A 25,266-nucleotide genomic window follows, 5' to 3' on the forward strand; every position below is an offset into this window, starting at 1 on the left:
ACTGAAAGGTCACCTTTAGAACTACGCTCAGCCTGAACAGCTACATGGACAGGGTTTTACTGTGCGATGGATCCATGGAAGCACAGTGGAGGTGTGAGAGGCAGTTCTACAGGGGCCAGACCTCAATGCCGTTAAATCCCACAGCCTGCAGTCAGATTTCTTGGGTAAATATTCTCCCTCACACAATTTTCAATTTCGTAAGCTTCCTTCCATATTTTAACCCAAAGCTTAACATTTATTTAAAGCTCTATTATAAACTATCTGAACCACAGAGGGTTTTACTGGACGCTGCCTGACTGAACAAGTAGGAAGGTGGGGGATGGACAAAGCACCGTAAACACCTCCCGCTCCCCCATCTTTAAATCTAATTGTGATGGTCCCAATTTAATTTAAAAAAATCCCCAAGTAAAGGCTTTTGTACCTACAGGCAGGTGAATCCAAGACATGTAGCCATTTTTCCAGAAAGTCGGGGGGAACGTATGCAGGCCGGCATATTTTGCTGACCCTCCTTGGTACAATCAGTACTGTTTGGTGGCCTAGCAGCTTGGAAGCTGATTATAAACTGAGAGTTAATAATCACTGAGCCGAACACTCTTCGGCAAAGAAAGCGCAGCCAGCTAATCTCCTTTCCTTTATAACACCCAGGGCCTCTCATGGTAAGCACTCTTTCCGCCCCAGTTCAGAGCACCAGCTCCCCACCCTTTCCCCACCGTGCAAAGAAGCACTTTGAAAAGTCATCCCCTCTTCACTTTTGGAAGAAGTGAAGCGACAGGCTTAACAAACAAAGAAATGCCAACCTGAATGGAGACCTCTGGACTCAGCTGATCTGCTTCTCAATCTTACAGTGAGCACATTAATTAGCAGGCTTTAAACTAGAAAGATTAAACAAACTTATTTCGATAAAGACTGAAGAGGTCATTATGTTTCCATTGGTAAGTCATTACTAAGAGTAGAATTTGACAGCTTCCCCATTCTTCCCTACTTCTCTCCATCATCCTCTCATTTCCCTCCCTACCCTCAAAACTACCTTCACAATATCCTTCGGGGAGGACTCAAGTCAAGCACAGCAGTTCCTCCAAAGGAATGTCAGTGCTGCTCCAGAGACCACATGAAAGAATGTCTTTTAGTCATACCCTGCAACCAGATTTTTCCAGACAAAAGTCATTAAGCTGGAGTTACAGTTTTATATATATAGAGAGAGAGAGACCGACCTATCTCATAGAACTGGAAGGGACCCCGAAAGTCATTGAGTCCAGCCCCCTACCTTCACTAGCAGGACCAAGTACTGATTTTGCTCCAGATCCCTAAGTAGCCCCATTAGGGATTGAACTCATAACCCTGGGTTTAGCAGGCCAATGCTCAAACCACTGAGCTATCCAATATTTACGAAGTAAGGTGTGGGTGGGAATACTAAGAATACTACTCCTATTTTTAGAAACCAAATAATCAAAAATATAATTTGAAGTGGTATATTAAACTTTATGCCTTGCTCCTCAAAGTGTTGTGAGATCTCAGGCCCAGAACAGATAAGCAACTTGACAACTGATAGAGAGGTTAAAGATTCTAAAAGAGCTTTCAAATGTGCACAGGAGGCGGCATTTTCTGTGTCCAGGTTCCAAAAGATTACCACACTAAAAAGGTCATTAAAAATAGGCTGTATACTATTTTTTTCAGAATATTTAATTCTTGCATAAAGTCACAAACACTAACAAGCTGTTGTTTGAACTAGAAAGACCCAAAAACTCATCATATTCTTGCCAGAAATTCAAATCATGGGAGAGAGTTTGCTATCAGTGGAGTTGTGCTTGCTTTATGCCTTCAGTGAATTTGACCCTGTTGCTGTCATCCTCCTCCTCCCTCCCTCTTACATACTTGTCAGAAGCAAGTAGCACTGACCCATTCTCTGGATCCTCTATAGGATCGGTGAACTCTGAGTGCACCGTGGAATCAATAGCACTGTCCGTTTCTACTTCATCGTGCATCTCGGGATGTACCAGCGTGCCAGTGTCCTCATCTGTGAAGGTTTCGCACTCGCTGTAAGTGCTCTCTGAGCCCATGTAGGCGCTGTCAGTCACCTCATTTGCCTGTTATAAAATAGAACAGAAAAACTATTAGCTACTCTTACCTGAGTTTGCTCTACAACAGGAACATCAAACGTGCACACACTAATTAAACATAAAAATGCAGGCAATAATTTAAGGATAAAAAAAATCAGATCTTACAGTTCCATGAACTGTAAATCATGCCCAGATGTGCAGTTATGCATGCCCAACACACACCAACCACTTGTAAATTGACAGACATATCAGAAGAGACCAAATGATTTCACTAACCCCAGAATTTTGGGCTTTCAGGTACAACATAGTTTCCTTCAATAAATTATTGCTTTTTGATTGCACGTGTTTTGATACAGAAGTGGGTTTTTTACCCACAAAAGCTTATGCCCAAATAAATCTGTTAGTCTTTAAGGTGCCACTGGACTTCTTGTTTTAGAGATCATGTCAGTGTTTAGAAAATGTCAAGTACATTTTGGGCACTTCTGCAGCCTAATTAAATAAAAGTGTAATATATACGAGAGGGGTAGAGGTTGTGTTAGAAGAACACAGGGACCAATATCAGCATACTGCCTTAGAAGGAGGTTTGCAATCTGACCGACAATGGTTTGGACCATCTTATTCCTTTTATCCAATTCATTTAAAAAAAAGTTTGGCAGTTTAGCTAGTTGGGGTTCTATGATGATCACCACAAAGACTGTAATTATGTGGGCTTTATTGCTGCAAAGTACTGTTTTCTGCTGTTACAAGAAATCCTCCACCTGTCAAAAATATAAAAATAAATTTGTTTAAAAACCTTTAAGATGACATTCAATTTGCCAAGGTCAAACCTTCAATATATAATCTTAAAGAGACTTGAACAGAGACATTTTTCAACAAAATTTTTTTGTAAAAATATTTTTGAACTGCTTTACTAATAACATCTCTAATGTTCTGTAAGACGGTGGCATGACCAGTTGTCAGGGCACCACAACTGGAGTCAGAAAACCTAGATCTTTAGCTTCCCAACTCGCCTGGCGCGTGACCCTTAGGCAAGTCAGTTCCCCTCCTGCCCTTTGGCTGTTTTGTCTGTTTAGATTGTAAATTCCCTGGGGCAGGGACGGTGTCTCAATATGTAAGTGTACAGTGCCTAGCCCAGGGGTGGGCACACTTTTTGGCCTGAGGGCCACATCTGGGTATGGAAATTGTATGGTGGGCCATGAATGCTCACAAAATTGGGAGTAGGGGTGCGGGAGGGAGTGTGGGCTCTGGCTGGGGGTGTGAGCTGTGGGGTGGGGCCAGAAATGAAGAGTTCAGGATGCAGGAGAGGCTCTGGGTTGGGGTAGGGGGTTGGGCTGGGGGGGGGAGGTGAGGGCGCTGACTGGGGGTGCAGGGTTTGGGGTGCAGGTGGGTGCTTCGGGCTGGGACGGCATTCCCAGGGGGAATCGGGGGGGAATCGGGATCAGGGCTGGGGCAGGGGGGGTTTAGGGGTGCAGACTCTGGGCGATGCTTACCTCAAGCAGCTCCTGGAAGCAGCAGCATATCCCTCCTCTGGCTCCTTCGCGGAGGCACAGCCAGGCGGCTCTCCACATTGCCCCGTCCACAGGCGCTGCCCCTGCAGCTCCAACTGCCTGTGGTTCCCAGCCAATGGGTGCTGAGTGGGTGGAACCCGGGCAGCATGTGGAGCCCCTGGTTACTTCTATGCATAGGAGCCGGAGGGGGGAGAATGCCGTCTGCTTCCTGGGAGCTACACGGAGCCACAGAACACACAGAACAGGGCAAGCCCCTGACCCCGCTCCCTGGCGGGAACTCGAGGGCCAGATTAAAAGGTCTGGCGGGCCAGATATGGCCCGCAGTTTTCCCATCCCTGGCCTAGGCCAAGAGGTCCCTGATCTTAGATGGGGCCTCTGTGAGCTACTGAAATGCTACTAAAATAAATATTACCACTAGTGACCAAACGGCAGGAATATACTTTACTGTATGTATGCTGTTTCCTTTTTGCACTTCATTAACCTTGGGATAGTGAAACTAGTCATTTTCATTTCTGAGTCACAGATACAACCACAATGTTGATCCCACAACATTTAAGTGACCTGTCTTTCTATGTTAAAGTGTCCCATGGGAGCAGCAGACCAACAGAAGGAGTAGTGACACCTTTCCACCTATGAGAAACGACCTCACCCTGTGCTTCAAGAGGAGCAGTCAGCAGACTTGACCTCTATGGGTGATGAGCTTTGGTGAGAGTGCAATGGGTGGTGGGCCTAGCGAATGCAAAGCTTGATCAGAAGCCACAAGGAGGAAAGGCTTATGCCAGGTTTTTTTTAATTTTATTGTAATTCTCTCTCTCATTTCTCTTCTTTTTTTGTAAAGCTAAGTCCACGGCTCCTACATCTGGGCACCCTGCTGAAAACTGGTAACATTTGGGGGCTTCCTCTCTCATCTCCACCCTGCCTGGAAGAAGCAGAGGGAGGTTTTCTGCAGCAAAGGGCCAGCAGGCAGGCATCACCACAAGAGTTAGAACCGTGAAGACTCAAGTGCAGCACCAGGGAGCCCGCCATGGTGAGTGACCGAGGGAGAGCGTCAGAGGCCCGTGAGTCTACATACAGGAACCACAGTTCTGCTGGAATCCCTTTCAAAGGCCTTTTGCTGGCAGCATTTCCATGATCAACGTTCCAGCCACCACAGACCATTTCTCACATAGACCTCAAGAATGTCTGCGTTATGTGAAGTTTACCCAACTGGATCAAAGCAGCTCTGTAACTGATGCCATTTTTCTTCAACAAGGTCAAGTATAGAAAGCAAGCAATACCTTGAGTGGACCAATGTGATAATAGCAATGCAAAAGCCAACCCCTTGTCATTGGCTAAAGACTGTGCAGAGGAGCTTTTAGTGCTTTTCCATCTGCTTTAGAAGAGAAGCTGCCCTAAGTTTCTCATGCAGTGTTGTAGCCCTGTTGGTCCCAAGATGCTAGAGAGACACAGTGGGGGAGGTAATATCTTGATTTGGACCAACTTCTGTTAGTGAGAGAGACCATTTGAGCTACACAGAGCTCTTCATTGGGGCTGGGAAATGTACTCTGAGTGTCGCAACGAAATACAACGCATATTTCAAGGGACCACTCAAGATGAAGTGGCCAATTAATACCTATTCAATCATAAGGGGGAAAAGGAGAAAAATGCTGGGGGGATGTTACTGAGTTATAGATTTGTTGTAATAAGCCATAAATCAAGTGTCTCTGTTCAGTCCATGGTTGTCAGTCTCTAGCAAAGTTATGAATTTAAGCTCCTAGCCTCATCTTTTGAAAGTGCTGTGAAGGTGTCCTGAAGGTGAGGACTGAGACGTCAGATATGAAGCGACCTCTCTGTGAAAAATGCTCACACACGGGTGACAGTGTTTTTGTCTTTTATCGCTTCTCTGTGTGAGTTCACTTGAGAGCAGTGATTGTCTGGTTTTGCCCACATAGTAGTTATTGGGGCATGTGGTACACTGGATGAGGTACACCATCCAGTACAGTAGACTGCTGGAAGAAGAACCATGCATGGTCACTTATGGTCTTTGAAGACTCACCTAGGAGCTGTTCATCTCATGGAGTCTTGGGAGAGAAGAAAAGGAGCCCAGTGCAACACTTCAAGCACCATAAACCTTGACTACATTAGCATTTTTCAGGATCTCCCATGGCTCTACCACCATCAGTGCAGCAGCCTCAGTGGTAGCAAAAGGTGAGAACATTAGCATGGAGAGGACACATTTTTATCACCATGTCATCTAGACCTAGTAAAAACCACCTGCGTTCTATTTACATTGAGAAAATTCCCAGAAGAGGGTAGGCCTGACTGATTTCACTTCATTCAGATTTAAACCAGTAAAACTTGATTGATTTCAGTGGAGTTACTCCCAATTCACACTGGTGCAAATGAGATCAGGATCAAACCCAAGCTCTTACTTCATTTTGAAAACTGATGTCTGGGGACCTCTGTGGAAACTTTGTTAAGGAGAGCACGAGGCTTCCTTTTCATCCCACCCTATAACACAAGAGCTTTCTAGCAAATGAACGTGTGTGAGGTGCGATATAATTTGTGTTTTCTAACTGCTGTGTGCATATATTCCTCCAGAGGCCTCCAATTTCTTTCTGTTGTGCAAAATATAGTCAGCATCAACTCCTGGGTAATTTATCACAAGTGACAAACACACACACACACACACACACAGTCATTTGCTGACTAACATTTTCCAATCCAGCTTCTATCTTTGAAAACTGTGCAGCCTTTGTTGTAAGGTGAATAACTAATGTATTCACTTGCCATTTCTCACACTGTTGGGCGCCTCTAATAACACATAAGACTAAGTTAGACTGAAAGGAATGTATACGAAAGCACCTACTTAGTGTGCAATACTCTAAGAACAGAAAGCTCTATTCCAGCAGCGGGAGATGGAAAAAGGGTATGTTAACATGCAGAAGCCATTGTTTCGAGTATAAGGGAAGGACTTTTACCTTGTGAAAGCAGGTAGAAGTTCATCAGTTCAGTCCATTTACTTATTTTCCACATTGGCTCTATGGGATCACAACCAATTCAAACGAAACATTGTTTTGTCCATTAGATGCTAGGTCACTTAGCCCCATCGCCATTTGAGCCATACCATTTCTGTTTGTACGCTAGGTCCACTGAGGTTGCAGCCACCAGAAAACAGAAAATGCTTAAACACTGAGCTAGAGAATGGAGATGCACTTGGAAAGAGGCAATTAAGGCCCTCACATAGCAAAGATGTGCTCAGCTTTGTGCTTGTGTGTAGACCCACTGACTCCCCCATAATTCTCTCCAAAACACACTCCTAATGTCAAAGTTAAGCACATGTGTAAATCCTTAAAGGACCAGAGCCTAAGTCACCAAGATGATGAGATCAGGTAGGCCAGTTTAATTCTGCTCAAGTGGCGGCAAGACCTTAGCCAACTAGCTAGATAACAAGGGAAAGAGGCTTTCACTAACCTTAAAATTAAACACTTTAAAACATATTCATAGGCGTAACGTATGTGCTTTAGTACTTTGCTGGACAGAGACCTTACTTCCTATAAGTGATGGGGAGAATCTTAATGAGGCCCCTGCAGTAGGGGTAGAATGAGGACAGAGGAGATCGGAGGTCAGCCCTGGGACAAGTAGAAGCTCAGTGCTCACTGCAGCATGGCCTCTGATGTTTGCTGAGAGATACATTAGCATAGGACGTTGGAGAGAATTATTTGCACTCCTCTACTACAATACTAACAGGAAAGCAACTATGTCTGCTTCTACTATTGAAATATGAGAAGGAGGAATGGTAGGAGAACTGGATGCATTTTTAGTGCTAATACAAATTAAGCCAACTGCTAGCACAGACTAGACTTCCATTTTAAAAAAAAGGAGGTTTTTGTGGTAGTTGTGTTGGTCAGGAGCTGGTCACATTTCACTGTTGGACAGAGTATTTCCAATAATATAGACTTCCTCAGCGCTCTTTTGTGGTGACAGTATTTAGAACAAGCCAGCCTCTTGGTTTGTGAGGCCAACAAACTTCTGTTCCAGATTGGAACCGCTCTGCTACACAGGAAATAAGAAACCTGATACAAGAGAGAGTTCCAACAGGCAATATGAGGGCATGTCAACACTATGTCCACAGCTGCCAATGTCTGTCTATAGATCCAATTGCAAATTTCTGTGGAAAATTTTTATCTGTTCTCTCCCACTGGGTTAAAAGCAAGTATTTCAATAATACTATTTACAGCTTTGGGTTATGAAGTCCAAAACAAACTCGCCATCTCTTTTTCAAGAAAGACAACTTCCCAATAACCCCCCCCCTCCAATCTTTTAAAAAAGAGTTTTAAAGCACACAAGTACTATTCTTGAAAACAGCATTACAAACATAAAAAAATTAAATAACCTAAATCCTTAAAAAATACTTCATAAAAAAATAAATGCAGTTACGGTCACTAGTCTATCGCATCATCTACAAAACCCAAGCACATAAAACCAAGGAAACAAACAGTTAAGAACATGGCAATCTTACTCCGCCCACATGATAAACATTCTGATCCAGTATAGAGAAACATTTAATTACAGCAGTTCAAGGAAATGTAATTACGTGGAAAGTTTGAAAGAGCAATCAGCTGTTTTTGAGTCAAAGTGGTAGACAAAAGTCAAAATTTTGAAGCATTTTTTTTAAATGACCTGTAACTCAAAAACAGTCTGATAATGTCTTCTGCAAAATGTGAAGAAAATTTTCTTTCTTGCTTTCAAAGCATGACAATTTTCAGGCCAAACCAATTTTTCAGACAAAAGTGGTAAGGAGACTAAAACAGGACTTTATAATGGAAATGTAATTGCAACTTTAACTACAGACAGATGACAATGTCTCTAACACAATACAACGTCCCACGTCCATGATAACAGGGTAAGCAAAAGCACATAGAACTCTGATCTCTTCAGAAAAGAAACGGGAACCATCAATCAATCATTTCAAAATAAATAACAGACATTCCTACTGAATGATTTTGTAGCCATTTGTTATTATATAGGTATAGAGACATCTTTGCTAAGAAAGAATGTTATTGAAATAAAGGGGAAAGTCTATACATATTCTTGTCATATTTTAAATAAAAGTTAGGGGGAAAAAACCACACACACACACACACACCCATACACACACACACACCCCCCTACCTCCCTCATCACTTCACATCCAATTTGAATACACTGGCTGCTATTGAAAAGTCAACGTTTACTACTTTGCGCTAAAAGCTAACTGTTGACATCTGAGACACTTATCAGTTCCCCCTGTAAATACAATAAGAAATATTTTAACTGTAATATCTGTTTGTAACTGTTCTCTTTTTAATAACCATGTTATACAAAACAGATATATAAAAAGAAATTCTACCCATAAGGAATCTCCCATGGTGTTATTTGCTATATATATATATGGTAAAAAACTTTTTTTTAATTAAAATTATGTGTTAAATCTCTCATTAATAAACATTCCTAATTTTTGCATATCATGTGACAGGCTCTGGTATGCTTTGGAAGTTACTATATAATTAAATATTTTTTATTTTCTAATTAAGCTTTGAACACACTTCTCGGCTATCTGATCAATTTTTTCTAACAGCGATTCTGACTAATGCTTAGATTCCTGTTCTATATAGCATTATACATATGGTCTACTTTTACTGTTTATAACAGAGGTCCTCAGTCTGTGGGGTGTGCCCCATAGAGGGGGCGCGGAGGAATGTTCCAGGAGGGGGTAGCTGAGGCCTGGACCAGCCCCCCAGGGGCAGGAAGGGAGTGCCACTACACTCCGCTCTTGGCTCTGGCCGCCGGCCCCACATCTGAGGATCTGTTCCGCTCTCAGCCCCGTGTACAGGGATCCATCCACTCCTGGCTGCCGGCCCCACGTCTGGGTTCCTGGCTCCCAGCCCCGCAACCAGGGATCCACTCTCTGCCGCAGCTGCTGGCCCCAGCTTAGGTTCCGCTCCCACCCCCAGTCTCGACCCTCTTGCCACTGTCTGTGTCCCCCCTCCGAAGCCACGGCCCCAGTCCCAGCTGGGTGGGGACAGGGATAAGGGGGGATTGTGAGGTAAAAAGTTTGAGGATCACGGATGTATAGTCTCAAAAGAATTCTGCCACTGGCGTATCTGTATATTTGAAACAACCTTCTCTCTAGCATTGTCTGATATGTAATCTCTACCTAATTATGCAAAACCTTGCTTTGGTGGGAATATATTATGTTTTCCTTTAATCTAATTTGTATGTGATCCCAAAGATAAAAAATACACACACATTTCAACTGCTTGAGAACCCAAGTGTTCCTTCAGAGCAGCAGTGTGCAGGACTGTGTTTTATATTTCACTGCACAGATTAAATATTAAACCCCAAGACAAAATGCAGGGAAGAGAGGCTTAGATGTTTTACCTAGTTCTCCCTTTCCAAAAGCAAGGATTAAAAGTGTTACAAAGTTAAAATATATCCTGGCAAAACCTTGGATTTCAATTTAGCCCAAAGGTCCTTTTACAGCTCCATTTAAACAGCTGTCTACTGCAACTGTGTAAAACCATTTGCAGGCTCCCTCGAACAAAGTTTGCTTTTATATTAACAGGCAAGATGTAAGCACATTTTCAAAGAACCCCCAATAGAACATGCCACGTGAGATCTGCTCTGAATGCTTGATAATGAATCATAGGGACAAGTAGATGAGATTGCTGTAATCTCATTCCATGTATAGAATTCAAATGGATTATTTTGAATACCTTTACCTCCATTTAAGTAAATACTCAACTTTTTATTAATGTATTTTAAGTTTTCATCAAGTAAGATAAAGCTTAACTGAAATTCCCATTTCCTTTCTTAAACATGTCCTGAGTTACTGTAGGTAAACTTCAGGGCTAAAAAGCAATACAAGAAGGGTTAAAAAAATACAAGAAGGCTTAAAAAAAAAAAGCAGCAAAATCTTATTTATGCACAATGAATAATTAGCATACCCTTTGAAATGAAGCCTTACACAATTAAACAAGCTTTCTTCAGGCCATGAGAAAGGCATTCTGGGTGGTAGTAATATATACTTCCAGGCCTTCAAGTATGGGATTGTTGGTGTCATTAGGCATGACTCTAGGTAACTCAGGAGGGTGGAAAACCACACTGTCAATGAAGCCCTTCTGTAGTAGGCCTGAATGAACTAAAGTCACTCCATGTCTGACCAAAGCGCTTCCATGTTTATGTTTGAACTTTAATCGACCTAACAGCCAGCAACAGAGAATGGTTATCAGTTGCAACACCTGTACCAGAAGGCAATAATGAGGCCTGCTATAATGAGGCCTGCTTGCTCCTGGCTAAGGGGCAAAATAACAGATCAAAAGAAATAAAACAAGATAACTGTTCACAGAAGAGTTACTAATGAGATGAAGTGGTTGTTGCCAAGTATGACTTAACTACTTAATGTAATTGCTACTTGCATGATGTATCTGCTATAGAAAAAAAGATGGGAGGGGGAAGAAGGGGGGGTAGTGGGGGTAATAGGAATGCTTAGCTGAAGTTATGTATAAAGAGGGAAAAACTGCTTGTAGGTGTGTGCTTGATCTGAGACGTGTCTGTGTCTCCGAGCATCACGCTTTGAGATCTCAAATAAACTTTGTCTGCTTCTCCACCTTGGTGTGTTTATTGGAGCGAAGCACACCGGGCAACGAACCGCTGTTGCTGCCTCGGGCATTCTGTGCCGTCAACAGGATAGTTAAACTCTTGGTGCTGCAAATCAGATAGAATAATGCACCCACCAACACAGGCTATTAGGGAGAGTAGTCATACAAATCATCAAATGTATTGTTCTGTTTCCACTGTCTGAGTCCAGGCCTACCAGTTGCTACAGAACAGCATTAATAGGAAGAGTTCTCTCTGTATTAGCCTTCCCTTCCTGCTACAACCCCATATTTTGGGACAAACTCAGTCCTCATACAAAGCATTGGTAGAGTACATTGGCATGGGAGTTCCACAGGGAGGTATTCCCCTCCCGGCTCTAGGCACCAGCGCTCCAAGCATGTGCTTGGGGGGGCACTTTCCAAGGGGTGACACTCCGGCTCCCCCCCCCTTTTTTTTTTTGGCTTGAGGTGCAAAAAGCCAGGAGCCAGCCCTGAGTGGAGGTGAGCTGCAGCGGTGGGGGGGGGGAGTGCGGGGAGGGCCGAGGAACCGCTCCTTCTCCCCCCAGCTCACCTCCATTCCACTGCCACCTGCTCCCCTGAGTGCATCACCACTCCGCTTCTCCCCCCTCCCTCCCATGCTTGCTGTGCGAATCAGCTGTTTTGCGGCAAGCCTGGGAGGGAGGGGGGATAAGCGGAGCGGCTGGCGCGCTCAGGGGAGCAGGCGGAGTGGGGGTGAGCTGCGGCGGGGGGGTGCAGGGAGGGCCGCAGGATGTAACCCGGGGGGGGGGGGCAGAGGAACCACTCCCACCCCCCCAGCTCACCTCAGCCTCCTCCCCCGAGAGCACCGCCGCTCTGCTTCTCCCCCCTCCCTCCTAGGCAAGCCTGGGAGGGGGAGACACAGGAAAAAATTTTTGCTTGCGGCAGCAAAAAGCTTGGAGCCGGCCCTGATTCCCCTGTCCCAGGCTGCAAAACAGCAGCTCCCATTGCCAGCAGCATCTGAGCAACTGTTAAGACTCTGGCAATAGCGTCCACTTTTGCTGTGCAAACCAGATGTGTGCCTCCTATGCCACACTTCAGGAGAGGAGGAGCTCTTGGGAGCTGCACTCTGTGGCACTCGTTGAATCCAGGCCAAACACTGAATGGGCACAAAGTCTGAACCTTTGACCATTCCTACACTAGGGCAATTCTGCAGTGTTGCATTCCCAAGGAATTCATCTATTGTGTAAAACTATCAAACACTGTCCTAATATGTAGCAATGCCTCACACTTTTCATCTGTGGATCTCAAAGCACGTCACACACATTAACTGATTACGCCTCCCATACCCTCCCAGGTAGGGACTGTATGTACAATGTATGTCTTCTCCTTTCATGGGAGGAGTCTCAGCTTTGGCTGTTACTTGCTAAATCCTTCAGTGTTTATAAATAGGTCAAGAAAAAAGTCCTCAGCTCTGCCTCAGGCACTTTTGACAGTCCTCTCTGGGAAGGAAAGGCCTTACAATTTTGGGGGTTAATTCAACCATCTGCCACTTTATTTATTTTTTTTAAACCTGTGGCATGCTAGTTGTATTCTATATAACATATAATGCTGTTAAAATTCCTGTATGGCCTGTATCAGAGGGCTACTCTACTTTTCCCCATGTTCACACATTTCATGGTCAAATTATCTCCTACTCAAAGGCTTTAAAATCTTTTGCTCCCTGCAGCTCGAGTGCCGCTTGTGTTAGAGAATTCTGTACATATAGTATACGGCAATGGCTGCACAGCTACATTTCTCTGCTTATCTGGAGTGCCATTATGCAAGCTTTCAGGGTCTGGGAATCAGGCTGTTGAGTGGTTCTGCCACATGAAGGATATAATGGAGGAAACATGTGGGATACAAATGCAGTAATATAACCACGGAGATAGGATAAAACAATGGGAAATTTTTAGAACAAGTTGATAATCAATATTTCATCTATTTGACCAAAAAAAGATAGTGGAGATATAGTAATGCACCAGTTCTACTGAAAAAATGGGCTGCAATATATTAGCAGTTACAAATTCACATCAAGGGAAGAAGAGATCCCTGAAAATCCAACTCTATGAGTTACTGTAAATCAGAAGTGGGCAAACTATGGCCTGTGGGACCGTCCTCCCCAGCCCTTGAGCTCCCAGCCAGGGAGTCTAGTCCGGCCCCTCCCCTGCTGTCCCCCCTCCCCCGCAGCCTCAGCTCGCCATGCCGCCAGCACTCTGGGCTGTGGGGCTGCGAGCTCCTGCCGGGCAGCACGGAGGTGTGGCTGACTCTGGCCAGGAGGCGTGGCGGCCAGTCCTGCTGCTCTGTGCGGCATGGTAAGGAGGCAGGGAGCAGGGGGGTTGGATAAGGGGCAGGAGGTCCAGGGGGGCAGTCAGGGGACAGGGAGCTGTTGGAGAGGATGGAGTGGTCAGGGGACAGGGGACAGGGAACAGGGGGCAGTTGGATGGGGTGGAGGTTCGGGGGGGCAGTCAGGGGATGGGGAATGGTAGAGTTGGATAGCCATGGGGGGCCTGTCAGGGGGTGGGGGTGTGGATGGGGGTCAGGGAAGTCAGGGGACAAGGAGCAGGGGAGGGGGGAGGTTAGGGGACAAGGAGTAGTGGGAGTTGGATGGGTCGGGAATTCTGAGGGGGGCAGTCAAGGGCAGGAAGTGGGAGGGGGCCAGGCTGTTTGGGGTGGCACAGCCTTCCCTACCTGGCCCTCCGTACGGTTTTGGAACCCCGATGTGGCCCTCGGGCCCAAAATTTGCCCACTGCTGCTGTAAATAGTGGTGGGAGGTGATCCAATGGATCCAGTGGAAAGAAAGAGAGATTCCAAAATTGGATTGATATTTGAATTTGGAAGGGGAAGTACAAAGGTTTCCCACTGACCTGTATTCAGAACATGTATTTTATTTATAGAGGCAGCATCCTTGGGTGGACTGAGCACTGACACAAGAACACCAGAATTCTTATCCCATCTCTGCTGACACATTGTGACTTGCCAGAGGTGACACAAAGGGACCAAAGTTTTCAAAAAGTAGCCTCCAGTTTTGCATGATCAACTTGTGACATTTATGGCCTAGTTTTCAGAGGTGCTGAGTACCTACAACTCTAAAGTCAAGGGGAGCTGCAAGTCCTCATTACTTCTGAAAATAATTGGGTCCTAGTCATCTCAGCCTAGGCACTAAAATACTGAAGCACCCAAAAATCAGAGGATAACTTTTAAAAAGTGGGCTTTAGCCTTTAATTCAAAAGGGTATGGACGTATGGGGAGGATTAGGTAACGTTTGGAAAGTACCTTTAATGCCATGAAGTTACCGTAAGTACAAAGAATCCTTATTTTATAAAATGTCTTCTATTCTGTAGTTCTAGATAATGTACCCAAGTGTACTTAAGCTGTTGCAAAGCTCCAAACTAATTTGTATCCTGGAGAAGAGTAATGTGTATTTCTCATGCCAGAAAGACCACACATTCACACAGGTATGGCCAGTGGTGAGCTGCAGCCGGTTCGCACTGGATCGCGCGAACCGGTTGTTAAATTTAGAAGCCCCCTTTAGAACCGGTTGTTCCTGGAGGGACAACTAGTTCCAAAAGGGCTTTTAAATTTAACTAAAGCTCTAGCAGCTCTCTACCCGTCCCCAGCCCCAACTCACCTCACTCCGCCTCCTCTGCTGAAGCTCCTCCGGCTTCTCCTCCCCCTCCCCAGCTTCCCGCGAATCAGCTGTTCACGCGGGAAGCTGGGAGGGCTGAGAAGCAAGCAGCGCTTCCACCAGGTGCCAGCGGGAGGAGGGCTCCAGGCGGCGCGCCGCTGGGGAGGTTGTAGCGAGACTCTGGGGTCGGGCGGCGCAGCTCCTGCCCCCAGGGTCCAGCTGCAACCTCGGCCGGGCAGCACGGCTCCTGCCCGGGTCCGGCCCCCGGGTCGGCACGGGTCCTGGCCGGGCGGTGCGGGGTCCGGGCCGGGTCCGGGCCCAGGCGGCGCGGTTTCTAGCCGGGTCCTGGCCAGGTCCGGGCGGCGCGGGTCCTGGCCGGGCGGTGCGGTTCCTGTAGGTGAGCTGGGGCAGGGTGGGGCGCGATGAGGACTCCAGGCGCTGCCCGGCCCTGCTCCAGCCACTGCCCGGCCCCGGCCCCAACTCCAGCCGCACGGCGCGGCTCCGACCCTGGCCCCGACCCCGGCAGGGGTAAGAGGCCAGGGCCAGGGCTGGGACTGGGGAGGAGGGGTTAGATCGGGCAGAGGTTCTGGGGGGGCAGACGGGATGGGGAAGAGGGGGTTGGGTAGGCGCCGCGTGGGAGTTCCTGGGGTCTGTTGGGATGGTGGTGGATGGAGTCGGGGCAGTCAGGGGACAGGGAGCAGGGCAGGGGGGGGTTATGGGTTGTGGTTTCTGAGGTGGGGTAGGACGTGGGTGGGGGGGGGTGTACTCACTGGGCGGTTCCCTACCGGGTCTTCGGTGGTGGGTCCTTCAGCCACCGGAGCCATGCTGCCGAAGACCCAGTAGGGAACCGGTTCCTAAGATTTTGGCAGCTCATCACTGGGTATGGCCCAGTGATATAGAAAGGGACCTTAATCCAATGTCTTGCCATGTCTACCCCTTGGAATTCCACACAGCCTCTGGAAGCTTGCAGATCTCTTAGAATCATAGAATATCAGGGTTGGAAGGGACCTCAGGAGGTCATCTAGTCCAACCCCCCGCTCAAAGCAGGACCAATCCCCAACTAAATCATTCCAGCCAGGGCTTTGTCAAGCCTGACCTTAATAACCTCGAAGGAAGGCGATTCCACCACCTCCCTAGGTAACCCATTCCAGTGCTTCACCACCCTCCTAGTGAAAAAGTTTTTCCTAATATCCAACCTAAACCTCTCCCACTGCAATTTGAGACCATTACTCCTTGTTCTGTCACCTGCTACCACAGAGAACAGTCTAGATCCATCCTCTATGGCACCCCCTTTCAGGTAGTTGAAAGCTGCTATCAAATCTCCCCTCAGTCTTCTCTTCTGCAGACTAAACAATCAAGTTCCCTCAGCCTCTCCTCATAAGTCATGTGCTTCAGCCCCCTAATCATTTTTGTTGCCCTCCACTGGACTCTCTCCAATTTTTCCACATCTTTCTTGTAGTGTGGGGCCCAAAACTGGACACAATATTGCAAATGAGGCCTCACCAATGTCAAATAGAAGGGAATGATCACGTCCCTTGATCTGCTGGCAATGCTCCTACTTATACAGCCCAAAATGCCGTTAGCCTTCTTGGCAACAAGGGCACACTGTTAACTCATATCCAGCTTCTTGTTCACAAATAACCCTTAGTCCTTTTCTGCAGAACTGCTGCCCAGCCATTCGGTCCCTAGTCTGTAGCAGTGCATGGGATTCTTCCGTCCTAAGTGCAGGACTCTGAATTTGCCCTTGTTGAACCTCATCAGATTTATTTTGGCCCAATCCTCTAATTTGTCTAGGTCCTTCTGAATTCTATCTCTACCCTCCCGTGTATCTACCACTCCTCCCAGTTTAGTGTCATCTGCAAACTTGTTGAGGGTGCAATCCACGCTATCCTCCAGATCATTAAGATATTGAACAAAACCAGCCCCAGGATCAACCTTGGGGCACTCCGCTTGATACCGACTGCCAACTAGACACGGGGCCATTGATCACTACCTGTTGAGCCCAACGATCTAGCCAGCTTTCTATCCACCTTATAGTCTTGTTTTGGTTTCTTTTTTAGGGTGGAGTGGGGAGAGAGAGATTACTGTTCAGATCTGTGCTCCCAAAATTGTGTCCATCAGTCAAGAGAAGAGCATAACTGGAATTCAGCTGAGTGTACCCCAAAATTCAGAGTGAATGAGTTTTACCAACCGCAAAAATTCTAGGCCAGGGATCGGCAACCTTCAGCACGTGGCCCTTCAGGGTAATCCACTGGCAGGCTGCAAGACATTTTGTTTATGTTGATTGTCCGTAGGCATGGCCCCCCACAGCTCCCAGTGGCCGTGGTTTGCCATTCCTGGCCAATGGGAGTTGCGGGAAGCAGCGCAGGCCGCAGGGATGTGGCCACTGGGAGGTGTTTTTTTTCGGGGGGAGGGGGGAGGGGAGGGAGGGAAATCCCTGTGGACAGTCAACATAAACAAAATGTCTCGCAGCCCACCAGTGGATTACCCTGATGGACCACATGTCGAAGGCTGCCAATCCCTCTTTTAGGCCACACTACATATTCGCATTCTGCAATGGCTAAAAGACAGGGCAAAGAGTGGGGTGAAGGAGGAAGCAGTGCACCTCAGAAAACCAAAACCAAGTAAAATGGTCTATAGCAAAATCTGCTAGACTGATCAAATGCAGGAGGAAAGATAGACTCATGGCTTAACCATAAGCTGGGTGCTATTTTCATATCTGCCATGTATTTCCTGTGTGACCTGGGATTAGTCATTTGGGGTCTCTGTGCTTTACTTTCCCCATCTGTAAAATGGAGAGAATGTTTTTGCTGAAAGTGTAAATTCACTGATGTCTGTAAAGCATTTTAAGTTCTTCCCATAGCAGGAGGTACAGTAGTGTAAAATAGTACTAATATTATTAACAGCAGGAATCAGAGGAAACATATTCCCAGCAGGTGCCGTTTTATTACTGTGCAGTCATTCCTGCTCCACCCCCAAAAAAATCTGTATTGAGTAACCAGGGATGGATCACTTGACAATTACCTGTTCTGTTCATTCCCTTTGAAGCACCTGGCATTGGCCATTGTCAGAAGACAAGATACTCAGCTAGATGTACCTTTGGTCTGACCCAGTATGGCTATTCTTATGCATTCTAAAATCCAGACTTGAAATGCTATTGTCCCTGACCACAGAAACTATGAACTATGAACATCTTTGTTTCCCTAGTAAACAGTGTATTTTTAGATTAATGCCTGTCTTGATTACACAGTGAAAACAATGGGAGGCCATTTGAGATCAGCCATCCCCTTGCTACTTCTATAGTCACACAAAATACCTGACAAGGGTATTTCCAGTTTCATACCAATCTCCATTCTGATGGCTGGCTAACAACAAGAACCAACAAAGCCCATTTAGTTAGGTGGCACAAATAGAGAACATGCTTCTTTCTGGAGTAAAGGCCCACCAACTGTACGAAAAGCTCCACAACAAAACCAAAACCAAAAGACAGAATTAAGCAGAAGTGACAACACAAACATGCACTTTGTATTGAGGAAACGAACATCCAGTTCCTCTGTCTGAACACTACCTATGATACCTTAATAATGGAATCAAGAGTTCAGGAGTGTTTCAGACAACGCTGGGTAAACCCAAAGCCAGCTACACAGGCTCCAGTGCCACACTACACGGTGCAGGCCAATAGCTCTGTGACAACAGCTTGAGCCTAGAAGAAACATCCTGATGCAGCGCCTGTTCTGAACTCAACACTTGTTCTCCTGTACTCGTTCCCTTCCCATCAGGTATAGCACAGCAGGTCAGGGAAGGTGACACACGATTACCGACCTTGTAGCAGAGGACCCAAATCAAATGGCTTTGGAGGGACCCCTAGATATCTCCTTATACTGGCTGCGAGTTTTCTACCAGCACAGCTTGCTTGTCCACAACAGGTGAACGGTGCTCTACAGCATAACACTAATCAGTGCTGCTAAAAATTAAACAACTTCCAAAACCATGACCCTGGTAAAAAAAGAGAATACCTGAAACAGTTTGCATGTGGTATGATCTTCCAGTGCCAACGTGCAAATATATGCCTTGAGACAGAGAACTATTAAATCGCTTAGCATTTCCGTACAGCGGGTCACCAGCTGTAGGACTGTGAGCTCTCAGGTGTAGCAATACCTGATTGTTCCTATGTATTTGGGCAACATCCAGTTTTTTGTAGGAACCTGCGATTCTAACACTCCACCTGGGATGTTGACAATTACCCACCTTGCAGGATACAGTCTTTACAAGTTACAACGCTTTTTGAAGGTTCATAGATTCTAGCTTTTTTACCTGGACATATACAGGCTGTTTTAAGTTAGGCAGGATTTGTACCATATTTATCCAGTTAATATTTAAACAAAGGACTCTCCTAAAAGCAGTTACCAATTTCTCACAGAAACTGTCTTCAGTGCGGCAGAACAACCAGCAAGCCATAATTCTCCCTGAAAGAACTCCCCCACCATAAACAGGAACATAATGGAGACAAATACAGACACCTTTCAAAAATCTGCAGACACACAGAGCACCACAGATGGCAGGGAAAAGAGATACTTTCTAACTAAATTAGATATTCCAGTGGACTTGATGAAAAATCAATCAGAACTCTCAGCAGGGTAAAGACTGAACTTCTCTCCATTGCAGCGTCATTAAACTTCTTACCTGCAGCACTGAGACGTTCCAGATTGGATTGAAATTTTGATCTCTGTGAACTAACATGGATTTCTCTCTTTCCAGTTTTGAAGTCCAGTTAGTTTCTCCTTTGTGTTAAATGCCGGGCCCCCAGGTGAGCACATATCGCTGCCTCTCTAAAGGAAAATTCACCTCCAGCTACACATTGGTAACTCCCAGCTATTTCTGACAGGGAGGAGGGAAGCAAAGTTCAGGAAGTATTCGTGCTGGTTTTAACAGACTAACCTCAGGTCTCTAAACAGAGTTCCTTTTGTTCTTGACCTACCAACCTCTCTGATAACAAATGTGTGAGCTAATGCATTTTCCCCTGCCATTTTACAGATAGTTTGATTCATGTGACTTTCAAAAATTATTCCCCTCCTTCCCCCTTAAAAAAAGCCACTAAACAAAGACTTGATTCAAGGTGCATGCAATTTCTCTTTCTTCCCAGCACGACATTCCATATTGAGATTTTGGTTTTGAATGAAAAGGAAGAGCACATCTGCCTCACTCACTTTTTCAAAGCACTCTACAATTGATCGGAGCAGATCCATTCCCAGATGGCTTCTCTCTCTCACACAAGACTTTAGGAATATTACTTTGTTATAAAGGACACAGGACTGAAAAAAAAAAAAAAAGACAGACAGACACTGAAGTACCTTTCCTAGGTCTATAAATAGTAAGGGGAATGAGGCTTATACCCTTATGAAGTGTGTAACTTTCGGCAAAGTAATTTTTTTTTTAGTTGATTATTACCACAAGCTGTTGTTAAAGAACCAAAATTTTATGACTGAAACAAAAGTAAATGGGTTTATGCAGCCCTAATGACATGATTTATTTCTCATTTCTCTAGATCATCTTCTCAGATGGTCAGGGAACATCGTGATCATCTAATCCAGTGGTAGGCAACCTATGGCACGCATGCCAAAGGCGGCACACAAGCTTATTTTCAGTGGCACTCACACTGCCCAGGTCCTGGCCACCAGTCTGGGAGGCTCTTCATTTTAATTTAATTTTAAATGAAGCTTCTTAAGCATTTTAAAAACCTTATTTACTTTATATACAACAATAGTTTAGTTATATATTATAGACTTGTTATCAGGACTTCGGGAGGAAAGGTGTTCGGTATATTTCAAAGGAACACATTGTAATTTTTAAAAGCTACATGTGTAAGTGTTACATTAAATTGTGAGCAACTTGAGGGTGGGAGATGGGAAAACTACACACCCCTCCGTACAGTGCTTGGCACACCACAGTGGTCAATACTAATAATGACAGAAATAATATTTAGCCTTCTTAGCCTATTTAGCTACCAAGCCTCTGGTAGCACACATCCATCTATTTTTAGTATCTTTAATATTGAGGAACAGATCGTTTGTATAGCCAGTGGTGAGATGAATAAAATCCTGGTTGATTTTGATGAGAACAACCTGCAAGCCATAATTCTTCCTAAAGAACTCGCCCACACAAACAGGAACACAGTGGAGAGAACTACAAAGACACCTTTTCAAAAATCTGCAGACTGGTGCCTCGCTGCCCTTTGTGCCTTTGAAAATCTCTCTCTAATGTGCAAGGTCTTCAAAGCAGCCACATTCAAAAACATTCATGGCCAGATTTGAGTTTGGCCCTCCAAGAACAAACGAAGGAAGGAAGGAATAAACAAACACACTCTACTCTACTAGGCAAGCACCAAAAGGGAAGTGTTTAAACTAAATCATAGAACCTAGGTTTAGAAGCGACCACAAGGGTCATCACCTGTCAAGATGCAGCATTTATTTTGTCTAAATGTTCCTTCTTCCATCCAAAGTGAAGCTTGCCCAGTTCTTTCACACATTTGGGGTTACAATTATTTATAAAGAACATCTCCAATTGTCACAATGGCATTCACCTTCTTAGAGAAATTCTCTACTGGACTCTCTTCATATGTTTATTCACTTCCTGGAACTTCTTCCAAGAACCTCTTCACCAAGGCTCTACCCAAGAACAGGAAAAAATCTCAGGTCGTGGGTTACCCAGAGCGTTGCTGGAAATGGGACAGATGATGAGATCCCTTCTATGACATTTTTACTCATGGCACTCTCAGTGCTCTCTCTGAAATGACAGGGAAATCCTGAGTTTTTCCTCTAACTCAGCTGCCACCAGAAATGATTCTGACTTTTGCATCCATTACCATTGCCTTGCTCATCAAAAATGTCATCGACTCTTGAAGGTGCAACCTCTGCGGAGGTGGCCACTCCCTTAAACAAGCTGCTTGACCCACCCAGAGTTACAGCCTTGTTGATGCTAACTACTCCCAGCGTCCTTGGTTTGTTCCAAGTGGTGCACTGGGACCCAGATTTTCTAGCTTCCCATCCATTGTATTCAGAGTTGAAGATAATAATTCCATCTCATTTCCTAAGGTCTGAAGTTTTTTAAATTCTTTGCATCCTGTTTTGCGCAAGATAACACCCTGACAAACTCCCAGATCAAGGGCTCTTTGACAGGCAGCAAAGCACTCCCACTGCTCTGTCATCTATGAAAAAGAGGCACATATTTTTAAAATCTATTATTTTCCTTTATTTCCCCTCCTTCCTTTTTCTTTAAGGAATATCATCATCTATGTTGGGCAATTTTGTAACAAAAAACTAAAAATCTATATTACCCATTCAAACTGATTTAAGGATCCAAAGAAAGGGCTTGCATCAATGTAACTATTAAATTTAGAAACTGGATTTAGTTAAATCAGTGCAATTTCTAGGTCTACGCAAGCCTTTATGAACATGAGATACCTAAGTAAGTATGATTTACTAGATTTCACCATTACTGTCTTTGCAGAGTGAACAAAGGTACGTGAATATGGGATACAGGACTTTGGCATTACCCAGAGAGCTAGTCACTTGGCCAAACACAAAAAAGTATCTTTCAGAAGCCTCCAGCCACCCAGGAGATTCCAAATTCAGCAATTATTTATACTACAAAAAAAATTAAATAGGAATTTACATTTCCTTCAGTTAGAACAAGACAGGCTTCTGTTCACTCTGCTGGGATGAAAAGAGAGGTTCTTTTTTATTTATATATATTTGTTTTCCATTGAGGATCTTTGTTTTTAACTCTTTTTGCAGAGATACAAAATCACTGTTGCTACCAGAGAAAATGAATCATTTATACACCTTCAGAGAAATAATACAAATACTCGAGGAAACCGTGAATCTACCAGTCTAAATCCACAGTGTAAAAACAACAACATATTTCAGGAGTGGTGGGAGTAAACTAAACAATAAACTAAACAAAAATCCTTTGTTAAACTGGAATTAAGATTCTAAATATATGGAGTATTCTTCAGGTGGAAAATTGCACAATGTAGTTTTTTTTTTTTTTAAATCCACAAGATTTCCTGAAAGCCAGAAAATTGAAAGTGGAAATTGCACAACACTGTTTCACGGGGGCAAGTCACTTGGCTTCACCGCCTATTGAGCCCAAACCTTGGAACCTTCAGTACCCCTGCTTCATGCCATCAGCTCCCTGCAGTGAGTCCACCTGAGCTGGACACCTGTGGGAGACTTGCACACCCAAGGGAACAATACACACCAACTTCCTTGATCTGGAGTGACTCTCAGCCAGCATTGTAAAAGCAGGAGGGTTTATTAGATGTCCGGAACACAGCATAGAAAGTCCTTACTTACCACAGAGAACAGAAAGTTAGAACTAGGGATGTAAATAATGTTTAAAAACCAGTAACCGTGAAACCAATTAAAATTCTATTGGTTACATGCTTAAACGTTTACCTGGGGAACTAGGGGTGTGGGGAAGGGAGGGTACTGCTAGCCCTGCAGTGTGCCCGGGGTCCCTGCTGCTGCCAGCCCCACGGTGTGCCTGCGGTCTCGGCTGCCACCTGGCATCCCAACACACCCGGGGATCCCTGCTACTTCCGGGAAGGACCCCAGGCGCACGGGGCCAGCAACCCGTCAGGACCCCGAGTGGAGTTTAACCATTAGCAGAAACTGATGAGCATCAAGCTTATCAGTTAACCGGTTAACTGATTGAACTCTTACATCACTAGTTATAATATAGTCCATTTGGGTCAGTCCAGAGCCCTCTGATCCCTCCTTAAGCCCAGTCCAGAATCTTCTCTCCTGTCTCCAGCAGCCCACACTTAACAACCCCACCTGGACACTCCCCAGGCCTTTGCTCCACAGCTGATCATATCCAGTTGGCTTCCTAAGGAGGGTGGGCCATTCATGGTCATTTGTTGCTAGGTGCCAAATGTCCAGGCAATTGGAGTGGCCATTGTCTTCTAGGAGTTTCCATGGGCCCGGGGCCTGGGCCGTTAACGTTTTTTTAAATGAGAAAGTATCCGAGTGTCACAGCTGGTTGACAGCTAGCTGTCAATGGCTATGTCTAGACTAGAATTTTCACAGCTATAATTCCCAACAAGTGCAGCTCCATCAGGTAATTCCAGCAGGAGCTGGGGTGTAGATAAGGCTCAGACAACTTTACGGAAACGTCACAATTTGTTCAGAGCAAGGTTAGAGGACGTGATAGTGAAAACACCCAGAGCCCTCCTAAGTTTTATCTATGCTATACCTTCCGCTTGTTCCACCATTGGTCAATACACATAAAATAGACAAGGCCTTAGGTGCATGTCTACACCAGACACATATACCCCTTGGCAGCAAGTCTCAGATCTCGGGTCAACTGACTCGGACTTGCACTATGGACTAAAAATAGAAAGGATCGACACTGCTATTCAGGCTGGAGCCAGGCTGTGAAACATGGCGAGGGGGATGGGTCTCAGACAGGGGCGGCTCTACAAATTTGGCCGCCCCAAGCAATCATGCCCGGGAGGCGCCCCCGGGCATGACTGCGAGGGATCCGTCTGCTCTGGCTGGTCGCTGGCAGTCCTGGACCTCTCCGCGGCTGCGGGGGGGGCGGCGGCTCCGGCGCGGTTGAGAGCGCCTGCCGCAGCGGAGCGGGAGCCGAGCCCCGGCCGCGAGGACCAGACCGCCCGGCCGTTCGGCGCTCGCGTCCGGGTCCGCCGGGCTCCTCCGGTGGGTCCGCCTCCGCAGGCATGGCCAGGCACACCCACCGCCCCCCCCAGCCGCCCCTGGGAAAGGGCCCAGGCTGGGCCTTGTGCGCTGCCTCGGCTGAGCTCCCCCTGGTCTCAGAGCCCACACTCCAGCCAGAGTGGGAGCATTTTTATGATTATTTTTAGCTCCCGTAGCATGAGCCTGAGTCAGTTGACCTGGGCTCTGGGACTTGTGGCCCAAGGTGTTTTTTGGTAGTGTAGACATACCGTACTGGCATTTCACCCAAGGACACCTTGAATATTGTCACCTTAGTTTATTAAGTAGATTGCAGATAGCCTAGCTTCATGGATAAAGGAGATGCAAGATGATGGATAACAAAATGGCCACTGCAAGGTGTTAAAAAGCCGTTGTAAAATGAGGACGTTTGGACGGGTCTGGGTGTATTTAAAGTGCAGTACTTAGCACTGTTACAGCTCCTTCCACGCAAGAGAAGCAACATGTTTATAAACAATTTATCCTTGCCAGAGGAGTGGTGTTCCTCCTTCTTAGATTAGGGAAATTCAAAAGTACAGCAATAGAGAATACGACTACGCTGCAATAAAAGACCCGTGGCATGGCTGTGGCTGGCCCAGGTCAGCAGGCTTGGGCTGTGGGGTTATAATAAAGTTGCACTGAAGACGTTTGGGGCCTGGTCTGGAGCTGGGCTCTGAGACCCCACAAGGGGGCAGGGTCTCAGAGCCG

General features: G+C 45.7%; 1 protein-coding gene across 4 annotated transcripts in view; it reads right to left on the bottom strand.

Moving 5' to 3' along the window:
• Positions 1-25,266, bottom strand: part of RAB11FIP3 (RAB11 family interacting protein 3) — a 179,287-nt gene that overhangs the window by 37,458 nt on the left and 116,563 nt on the right. For 2 of the 4 annotated variants that reach the window (XM_039491503.1, XM_039491504.1), the window contains exon 4: positions 1,897-2,084. In XM_039491503.1, the coding sequence (XP_039347437.1) occupies positions 1,897-2,084 (188 nt within the window). Of the gene's footprint in view, positions 1-1,896; positions 2,085-19,510; positions 19,655-20,034; positions 20,053-25,266 lie in introns of those variants that run through there. The other 2 variants (XM_039491506.1, XM_039491505.1) reach the window with 2 other exon arrangements.

Source organism: Mauremys reevesii, linkage group 10 (assembly GCF_016161935.1).
Source record: "Mauremys reevesii isolate NIE-2019 linkage group 10, ASM1616193v1, whole genome shotgun sequence".
Lineage (NCBI taxonomy): Eukaryota > Metazoa > Chordata > Testudines > Geoemydidae > Mauremys > Mauremys reevesii.